The 10,532-nt window shown below is 35.0% G+C and overlaps 1 protein-coding gene across 8 annotated transcripts in view; it reads left to right on the forward strand.

The window, feature by feature from the left end:
* SENP7 (SUMO specific peptidase 7) overlaps positions 1-10,532 on the forward strand; it is a 157,990-nt gene that overhangs the window by 85,489 nt on the left and 61,969 nt on the right. For 4 of the 8 annotated variants that reach the window (XM_086675563.1, XM_025913404.2, XM_086675565.1 and 1 more), the window contains one exon: positions 3,495-3,689. The exons of the other annotated variants lie outside the window; for them this stretch is intronic. In XM_086675563.1, the coding sequence (XP_086531689.1) occupies positions 3,495-3,689 (195 nt within the window). The remainder of the gene's footprint in view (positions 1-3,494; positions 3,690-10,532) is intronic. 8 annotated transcript variants of the gene reach the window in all.

Here is a 10,532-nt window from a genome sequence, read left to right on the forward strand (position 1 = left end):
AGCAGGGGAGGGACACAGAGAAAGAGGGGGAGAGAGGATCTGAAGTGGCCTCTGACCTGACAGCAGAGAACCCGATATGGGGCTTGAACTCACGAACCATGAGATCATGACCTGAACCGAAGTTAGATGCTTAACCGACTAAGCCACCCAGGAGCCTAGGACAATTATGCATCATTTGAAAGGATACTTTATAACTTTGAGGAAGACTTCAGTAATAGGAAAATTAAAGTGATTTTCTTCTCACTGTGTACCTACTACGTGCCAGGACTTATACCAACTGCTTTACATCTAATTTATTTCATTTAGTCTTAACAACTTTGTAAGGTAGGTTTTCTCCTAATTTTAGAGATGAAAAGATCGATGCTAAGGGGAATAAATTATAGTAAATAGCTTGCCTAAATTATATTATTAGGTGCCAAAGTTAAAACCTGACCCCTATTTTTTTTCTGACTCTAGAGTCCTTGTTCTTAACCCCTGTACCAGTGCTTTTCACTCCTCTGAAATTTAATTTTTTCGTAAGTAAAGTAGGAATTGGACTTTATTACTTATTATCTGTGAGATCTAAATTATTGACCTTTAAATATTCTACTTATTCTTTAATTTTTTTTCTTGTGGTATTTTGTTCACGTTATAATAGAGTACTGTCTCACTGAAAGATCTACCACGGTAGAGATGCTGAGGGTAGTGGCTGGAACCTTCTGAGGACTTCAAGGGCTCTGTAGGGCTCTTGTGCTTTAGAGTTGCGGGTTCTGCTGCAGCTTGGTATATCATCTTTTCAACCAGTTTTGGGGTCAATTTTGATATTTTTATCTTCTAGGAAAAACTTGGCAGCTATTTGTTTAACCATTTAACTTTTTCTCTTCTAGGAAAGACTTTCAGATGTTTGTTTCAGCTATTTGTTAACATATTTGTCTAACTTAAAAGGTCTCATTTATCCTCCAGGGTTCTTTTTTCATATCTCCTTTGCTTTTTTCTTTCTTTAAATAAACCATACAAGAATAGGATGATGATCATTTATTACTCAGAAGAGAATTGTAATCTTTAAAAATTTTCCCTTTGCTTGCTGATATTTGTATTTTTTGTTGTTGTTGATTATTCTCTTCAGCTCTTTGTACAAAAGTAATCTTTTATGGACTGCATCGCTCCTATTTGGAGGGACCACTTTTTTAAGGGACTCAACATTCTAAAACATACTTAAACATAATATAGTCAGGCATTTAAACAGAGATACTACATGATAGTTGACATTTCTTTGATGTGTCTCCTTATGTGCCACAAATTTTCTCTTTGCTTAAATACTACAGTTTTTGGATTATTTTATTATGAGCCACATTTTAGAATTCAGTAATTATAGGGGACCATAAAAATAGTATATTATCAATTCTTAAAATGATTTATCAAGTTAGTATATCAGATTCTCTCATCTCTTAAAAGTAAATAAAACTTATTTACATTAAGGTATTGATCTGGAAAATAATAGTTCTAACCTGAAATAGTTCTAGCCTCTGCTAGCATTCCTATATTTTCCCTAAAATATTGAGAAACACAAGATGAGTTTTTTTTTTTATTGAATTATAGTTGAAGTTTTTTAGTGAGTGAAGTTTTTTATTTCATAGCAATTTCTAGTGTGAGGTCAGATAAAAGAAATCTTGAGACTCCTTAGTGGTCCTATATTACATTCCTACTTCAGATCCAAGATATTAAGGAGGGTTCTGTCAGTCGTCAGATACACAAAGCTCACAATGGCAACTAGGATCCTTGGAGATTTAAATCAAATGAGAAGGTAGAAAAATATATCTGCCTTCTCCTCCTTATAATTGGTGGTTATGCTAGATAGCTAACTTCTTTCCCACTTTTTCTTTACTCAAACTCTGAGTTTAGGGGATTGTATTTACTACCTGCCTTTGCTTTTACATCATACATACTACTTTTTTTTTTAATGTTTATTTATTTTTGGGGGGGAGAGAGAGAGAGAGACAGAGCATGAGCGGGGGAGGGGCAGAGAAAGGGAGACTCAGATTCCGAAGCAGGCTCCAGGCTCTGAGCTGTCAATAGAGAGCCTGATGTGGGGCTTGAACTCATGAACCACGAGATCATGACCTGAGCCAAAGTCAAATAAATGCTCAACCGACTGAGCCACCCAGGCGCCCCTATGTCATACATACTACTTAATCATTGCAATATTTTTTTGTGGAGGTTCTGCTGGAAAATGCATATTTTCAAGAATTTCCTGCGGTATCTATAGAAAAGCTCAGTTATCTGGATCCTCTGGCAACTTAGTATTAAGGATACCTGTAATGGAATGAAATAAAGAAACCAAAAGATAATAGGCCCAGGTTCTTCTACTAGGAAGAGTTATACCTTCAGCCACTTAATTTTTCTGAGATTTGAATTCTTCATATTTAAAATAAAGGTAAGACTAAATTATTTTAAAGTTTTCAAGATCTGAAATTCCATGCTGTCTAGAACATAGTGAAAAGAACATAATGCCTCTGTGTAGTGAAAATGAGTACCTCTAGGTACTACAGCAAATATAACAAAGTACAGGGAAGCTCACATGTTTCACTTAAATAGAAGCACTCAGGCCCTTTCTAAGTGTTTTTTGTTGTTTCTCACAAAGGGTCAATAAAGTGTTGCAGGTGACATATTGATAAAGTCAGGGGGACATCTGATGAAGAGGAGATAGGAAAACTTAAAAAATTCAGTAACAAGAACTAAAAACCAATACAGTAATTTGGTTTGGGTTGTCAGTTCAGGGCCAAATAATTGCCTAAGGGTGTCATTATAGTGTGGCAAAGTATATAAGGTGTTTGTAAAAACAGTTGGCTAACCAAGAGAAGATTATATTATCCTCTTCCGTTTAAGGAGATAGCAGGCTTTTATGTAGTACATTTTGATGTGAACACCAATTTTAAAAAGTGTGGAGCTTTAAAAATACACTTTAATTATCTAGACATTTGATTTGTTGGCTCCTTCCTTGGTGCTGTTATATAAAGCATATATATTATAATCACTATATGTGCTGTTTTACTTATGGAATCTATCATTACCACAGATGCAATCTGAATGATGTCTTTCCTGTTGGATTTAGCATTTCTCATTTGCCAATTACAAGTATGTAATTATTTATCAAGAACCTTTCTGTTGAATGAGAAGAATAAAGATTTCTTGAATTGGTTTAAAGTACTCTGTGTTTTTAATAACTATTGGGGAAAAAGCATTTTTTGAGAAAAAGTGATTAAACTTTTAAGCACCCCAATAGCATCCATTAGTTTAGTTAAAGCCGTTACTGTGGCAGGCTAATCTGCGCCAATTTATAAGACACTAGTACTTCTAAAAATAAAAAAAAGAATGTGTTCATACAGAATTTTGAGTGTTTATGGGTTGATTTCTAGAGTGGTATAGATGAAAATGTTTGAAAATTCAACTTCCTAGAATACATTTTTTCACTGCAAACCTCAGTACAGTACAGTGTTTGTTATTTTGTGTGACAGGATACCCAGAGTTATATTGACGAATGTCCTGGGAACGGAGTTAGGAAGAAAATACATAAAGACCTCATCTGTAACTGAGGCCAGTTTGGGTGATACAGACAACTTGCAATCAGAGCAGCTTTCTTCATCATCTGATGGCAGCCTAGAGTCTTGTCAAAATCTAAATCCTCACAAGAGCTCCTTTTTATCTGAAAGGTATGTTTAGTGATAACTTTACTCAAAATAAATAATATATTTACTCTAATGAGCCTCTCTATTCTTCCCCCCATAGATGCATTATTCCTAACAGTGAGGCAGATGTGCTCTGTTGGCTAGTGTGACTTTTCTCCCCTGGTGGCTCGAGATGGCTGTTGGAACCAACAGTCTGTGGCTAATAATCAGTTTCAGAAAGTACACTGTACTTGTGTTTTGGGAAAATAGATGTAGACTTTAATGAAAATTTAGTTACCTATTTCAGTATTTCAATTTATGTGATATAATTAAGATTTGTTCCTCTGACATTTTTCTGTTCCTCTTCCTCCTCTTTCCTATTTATCCATCTGGCCATCTATTGGTCTGTTCATTCAACCATCTCTCCATCTTGACATAGTAACTGTTTTTATATCCAGATTCTAGAACTAGACCTGGCATTTAGTCCTCAGTAAATATCTGCTGAATGAATTGCTGAATGTGTTCCTCAAAAAAATGGTTTGAGATTCCATTAACAAACATGGCCTGCTGAGCCAGTGAGAGAAATGGAAATCTGAAGTTGCTTTTGTTTTAACCTATAGGAGATGCTTCTGTGGGGACTGTAAATAAAAGAAATTGTGGGATAAAGCTAAGGGATGTCAGTTAATAAATACTACTAAATCTCTTAACTTTCTTTTACCATGAACTTCTCTTTTTAATTTCTTGCCTTGTTGCTAGTACAATAAAGTAGTTTTGATCTCAGTGAAAAATTATTGATCCAATCTTGTTTTTTGTTTTGTTTTGTTTTTTTTAATTTTCCCTGAACCATCCAAAGGTAACTTCTAGTTTGTATTTCTCTTGTAAGCCTAATTACATTAAAGAGTATTTATAGCTGACTTTTTAAAGATTTTTAATAAATTTTTTACATTTCTAACGCACTTTATTTTTATAAACTCTGTTTATTTCTTATGAATTTATAAATTTTACAAATTTTTCTCCTTTTGGAGAATATTTTATGTTTCACATCAGTTCTACTTAGTGAATTATTAATGGCAATTTTAACTTTATACTTTATTTGGTCTTTTTCTGAATTTACCAGAAGAACTGAGTTTCAGTGTCATTATCCAATTAATAATGTATTTAATGTATAAATTAAGGTATAATTAGAGATGTTAGAAATGCACTTATCAGTTTGTAATATAGTTATTTTGTTTCTGCCTCCTCTACTAGTCCATGAGTTCCTTAAGGAGAAGCATTATGTCTTAATTACATTTATGCCCAGTGCTTAGCTAAAATACATACTTTAATTTTGTGCACTTGGATTAATGTTCATGTCATTTAATCTCGAGCTTTGGTTTCCTGAGTTGGAAGAAGAGAAATGACCTTCGACCTTATACATCACATAGTTATTTATTATATATATATATTTTTTTAATTTTTTTCAACGTTTATTTATTTTTGGGACAGAGAGAGACAGAGCATGAACGGGGGAGGGGCAGAGAGAGAGGGAGACACAGAATCGGAAACAGGCTCCAGGCTCTGAGCCATCAGCCCAGAGCCTGACGCGGGGCTCGAACTCACAGACCGCGAGATCGTGACCTGGCTGAAGTCGGACGCTTAACCGACTGAGCCACCCAGGCGCCCCTATTATCTTTTTAATAAATATCACGTCAGAATTCTTTGTGCACGTAAAACATCATGCATTTAAAAATTTTGTTATTGATGATACTTTCTATAGAAAAAGTCACTTATTATGTACTGTCCCTGTGGAATTCAAAAGACATCAGTGCACATTCATACTGTTAAAAAAATAGCACTATTATGAGGATTCAATGGAACCATCAAATTATAATCTGTACTGTACAGGTTTTATACCAATTTGGGGCTAAGATTTAATAATAATAAGTCTCAAATTTCTAGTTGTTCCTAAAATCTATTCAGTGAGAATTCTAGCTCTCTTCAAGTTCTTCCTAAATATTTATGAAATTTCCAGGTGGTATTTGATGTGGGCTCTGAAAATTCATTTTCTTGGTGGTTATTTGCTTTGTTTGTTGCATTTAGAATAGGCATAGACTTTGGAGCCAGACATCAGTATTGCAAACATGCTGATTTACCTTGGGCAAGTTACTTTGATCTTTAAAATACAGATAGTAACACACATCTTAGAAGATTATTGTGCGGATTTAAGGAGATAACTATGTGATGTTCTTAATATAATGCTTGAAATTTAATAGGTGGTAGTCATTATTTTTGTGTCTCTCTTATTGATACTTTTATCAAAAGTACCATTAAAGGCTGGTGCTATATATGTTGATGCTACTGAAGTCTTCTATGGTGAGGATGCTAGTGTCTGATCCTGAGATCACTGTTACTCCATTACCATTACCAGTACTGCCAAGGCAATTGTCACAGCCATACTAAGTATTACCATTTGGTTTAAGGAGGAGTACTGTACTCCTTAAACCAAGCTTTAGTTCTCTTTTCCCTTAAGATGAGTTCACTTTGAGGAGAATCCAGAGTGCCCTATGGAAATAAATTGCACGTGTGGCCATACCATCACTTGAGTTAGATGTGCCCCATTAGAACTCACTATAGCATGGACAGGATAGGCTCAAGGATGGGACTCTTGTTGTAACCAGCCTCTTTCCAGCCTATTTCAATCAATTATTGAAATATAAATTATGTAGATCTTTTTAGGAGACACATGTTCTGACATTATTGTAATTGTTGTTATTGCAGAGAATGTGGTAAACATGTCAGCTCTTTGTTACAAAGATAGAATGTCGAATAACAACTAAAAATTGGTGGGTGGGAGAATGGAGGCTATGACTGAAAACTGAGGAAGTTTTCTTTGAAAACCTAGCACTTATGCCCCTTATGATATTTGTGGAAAAGTGTTTTATAAAGGCTAAATGTCTATTTATATATTTTTGAGAGAGAGAGAGAGAGAGAGAGAGAGAGGAGGGGGACAGAGAGGGAGCCAGGATCCAAAGCAGGCTCTGTGCTATGGCAGAGAACCTGATGCAGGGCTTGAACTAACAAACTGCCAGATCATGGCCTGAGCCTAATTTGGCTGCTTAACTGACTGAGCCACCCAGGTGCCCCAAGGCTAAGAGTCTTATTTTAGCCTTAGCCTGTCTTTAGTGTTCAGAACTGTTATTGTTGACTATAATAATAACTTAAATGGACTTATGCAGGAAAAAGAAATTGTGTTTTATGCCCAAAATAAAGGAATAGTAAAAAAAACATCACGAATGAATAGGAAATTTGAATTAAAATGATCTCTTTGAAGTAGCATATTTGTTTTTTCTAGTTGGCAATTAATTATTTTAAAATACTTAATTATTAAACTTTATATTATCCTTTAAAAACTTTTAACGAAAATTTGTTAAGTATTTGTGATATTATACTGTGATAAATGAAATTCATCTCAGTCTGTTTGCTTAATTTCTTTCTCTGGTGCCTCAGTTTACCTCATATGTAAATCACAATAATACGTAGGTATGCTGGAGAATAAAGAATTAGCTTTTCTCTTTTAATTTGGTAACTTGCCAATAAATATATTGAGATATATCTACTTTTACAAATATGTGTTTCCTTATGAGTGGACATTTAGGGTATTTTTCATTTTTTGTGTGTATAGCTTTGGTACAGTAAGTTTGTGTATTTTTATAAATTCTTACTGTGCCATTCATTTAACCAGAATTAAGTGTTATCATTGAAAATTTTTTTCAGGGGCACCTGGGTGGCTCAGTGGTTAAGCGTCCGACTTCAGCTCAGGTCATGATCTCACGGTCCGTGAGTTCGAGCCCTGCGTCGGGCTCTGTGCTGACAGCTCAGAGCCTGGAGCCTGTTTCAGATTCTGTGTCTCCCTCTCTCTCTGCCCCTCCCCTGTTCATGCTCTGTCTCTCTGTGTCTCAAAAATAAATAAACGTTAAAAAGAAAATTTTTTTCAGACTCTATTGATAAAAATAAATATAACTTTACATAAAATTGTTTTCATTTCAGCCACTTTTTATTTTTAGTGAAGATGGATTTTGTATTTTTTATATAAGTTTTCTCTGTAGTCTTTGTATGTATTCAGGTGTTCTGCTTCTTACTGACTTGTAAGAACTCTTAATAAAGGTATTAATTGTTTGTTACCAGTGTGTTGGAAAAAATTTTTCAAGTTTCCTGTTTGTTAATTTTACTTTGTTTATAGTATCTTCTGTAGTATAATTTTTTTAAATTTTATTTTATAAAAAATATGTTAGGGCTTGACCCCTGTGTTTTGGTTTATCCTTGGAAAGACCTCTTCAACCCCAAGTACAGAAATAGGTTAGTCAACCGGTGTCTTAATTTGTGATGATGTAGATTAGGTGACAGATCCAGAACAACAGTCTGGGGATCACTTTCCTAATTGAAGTTCTAATTCCTTTTTTTTTTTTTGCCTCTCTGTAGTCTGGTATAAATGTCTTTGGATGGTTGGGTGGCTTTCACCTTTTTGCTGTTGTGAATAACACTGTTATGAACACTGGTATGCAGGCATCTCTGTCCCTACTTATAAGTTCTTTTGCATATCTACCCAGAAGTGGGATTTCTGGATCATATAGTAATTCTATTAGTAATTTTTGAGGCACCACCATTACTCTTTTGTATAGTAGCTGCACCATTTTACATTGCCATTAGCAGTGGTTAGGGGTCCCAATTTCTCCACATCCTTGTTAAAACTTGTTTTCTGTTTTTATGTAATAGTCATCCTAATGGGTGTGACATGATAGCTCATTGTGGTTTTGTTATGGGTTTCCCTAATGATTAGTGATGCTGAGCATCTTTTCATGTGCTTATTGGCCGTTCATATATCTTCTTTGGAGAAATGTCTGTTCAAGTCCTGTGCCCTTTGATGAATTAGGTTGTGTTTTACTTTTGAGTTTTAGGAGTTCTCTATATATTCTGAATATTAATTTCTTGTCAGAAATATGATTTTGAAATATTTTCTCCCATTGTTCTCTGACCATATGATATGAAGTTAGAAATTATTAATGGAAGGAAAACTGGGAAACTCACAAGTTTGTGGAAATTAACATACTTAAAGCAACCAATGGGTCAAAGAAAAAATCACAAGGAAATTAAAAAATGGTTAAGAATGAAAGAAAATGAAAATATAGCATATCAAAACATATGGTATGCATTAAAAGCAGTGCTAAAGGCAAAATAAATCTATAGCTGTAGATGCTTACATTAAAAAAGAAGAAATAAATCAACAACCTGACTTTACAACTTAAGGAACTGGAAAAAGAATAGTTTTGCCAGATACAGGATTTCTAGTTGACAGGTTTTTTTATTCAGTACTTTGAATATACCAACCCAATGCCTTCTGACTAGTATGGTTAGTGATGAGAACTCTCATAATCATATGGAGTGTCCTTGGTATGTGATGAGTCCCTTCTTTCTTGGTGCCTTCAAGATTCTTTGTCTTTGTCTTCTGACAACTTGATTATAATGTTTCTTGGTACAGGTCTCATTGAGTTTATTCTGCTTATAGTTCTTTGGACTTCTTGGATGTTTGTATTCATGTCTTTCATCAAATTTGGAATTTTTTTGTGATTATTTATTTCACTAATTTCTCTTCTCCTTTATTTTTTCTCCTACTGAGATACCAGTATTGCATATATTGGTCTGCTTGTTGTTGTCCCACAGGTCCCTTAGGCTCTATTCACTTTTTTCAAAATTTTTTTGATCCTCAGATTTGATAATTTCCATGATCATATATTCAAGTTCTCTTCCTGTCCTTCCTTCCCTTTCCCTTTCCCTTTCCCTTTCCCTTTCCCTTTCCCTTTCCCTTTCCCTTTCCCATTCCCATTCCCATTCCCATTCCCATTCCCATTCCCATTCCCAAACTCAGGGTTGATGATGGACTATTTCTTCTGCCGGTTCGAATCTGCTTTTTTAAAGTTTATTTAAGTAATCTCTGTGCCCAATGTGGGGCTTGAACTCATAACCCCAAGATTAAGAGTCTCATGTTCTCCCAACTGATCCAGCCAGGTGCCCCATGAGTTTTTAATTTTAGTTATTATACTTTTTAACTCCAGAATTTCCTTTTGATTTATTTATATATTTTGCTTCTTGATATTTTTGTTTACCCATTAATCATTTTCTTGACTGTCCAAGACTTCCTTTTTTTTTTTTTTTTGTAGCTTTTTGATGATCTTTAAGACAGTTGTTATAATGTCTTTTTCTTCTCTTGAGTCTGCTTTCTGAATTTTTTTCAGGGACATGTTCTGTTGATTTTTTTTTTTTTTTTCATTTTGAATCATCCATGGTTTCCTGTTTGTATGCCTTGTGATTTTTTTGGTGTTGTTGAAAATGCAACATTTCAATCTTATTATGTGGTAAGTCTGAAAATCTGATTCTTCCCCTTCCCAAGGGTTTGCTGCTTTTTTTCCTCCCTCCCTCCCTCCCTTCTTTCCTTCCTTCCTTCCTTCCTTCCTTCCTTCCTTCCTTCCTTCCTTCCTTCTCCTCTTTCTCTCCCTCCCTCCCTCTTTCACTCTTTTCCTTCCTTCTTCTCTCTCTCTCTCTCTCTCTCTCTCGTTCTTTATTGTTCACATGACTCTGTTCCACACATCAGCTTGATGTATAAATATAAGATCTTCCCAGGTCGTTTATAAGCTTGGTCTTTTTGTAGTAATTTTTTTTTTTAATGTTTATATTTGAGAGACAGGGAAAGAGAGTGCGCAAGCAGGGGAGGGGCAGAGAGACTGAGACAGAATCTGAAGCAGCCTCTGGGCTCTGAGCTATCAGCACTGAGCACGATGTGGAGCTCACACTCAGGCTCACACTCACAAGCCGTGAGATCAGGACCTGAGCTGAAGTTGGACACTTAACTGACTG

Source organism: Puma concolor, chromosome C2 (genome assembly GCF_028749965.1).
Source record: "Puma concolor isolate L17-30 chromosome C2, mPumCon1.1.hap2, whole genome shotgun sequence".
Taxonomy (NCBI): domain Eukaryota; kingdom Metazoa; phylum Chordata; class Mammalia; order Carnivora; family Felidae; genus Puma; species Puma concolor.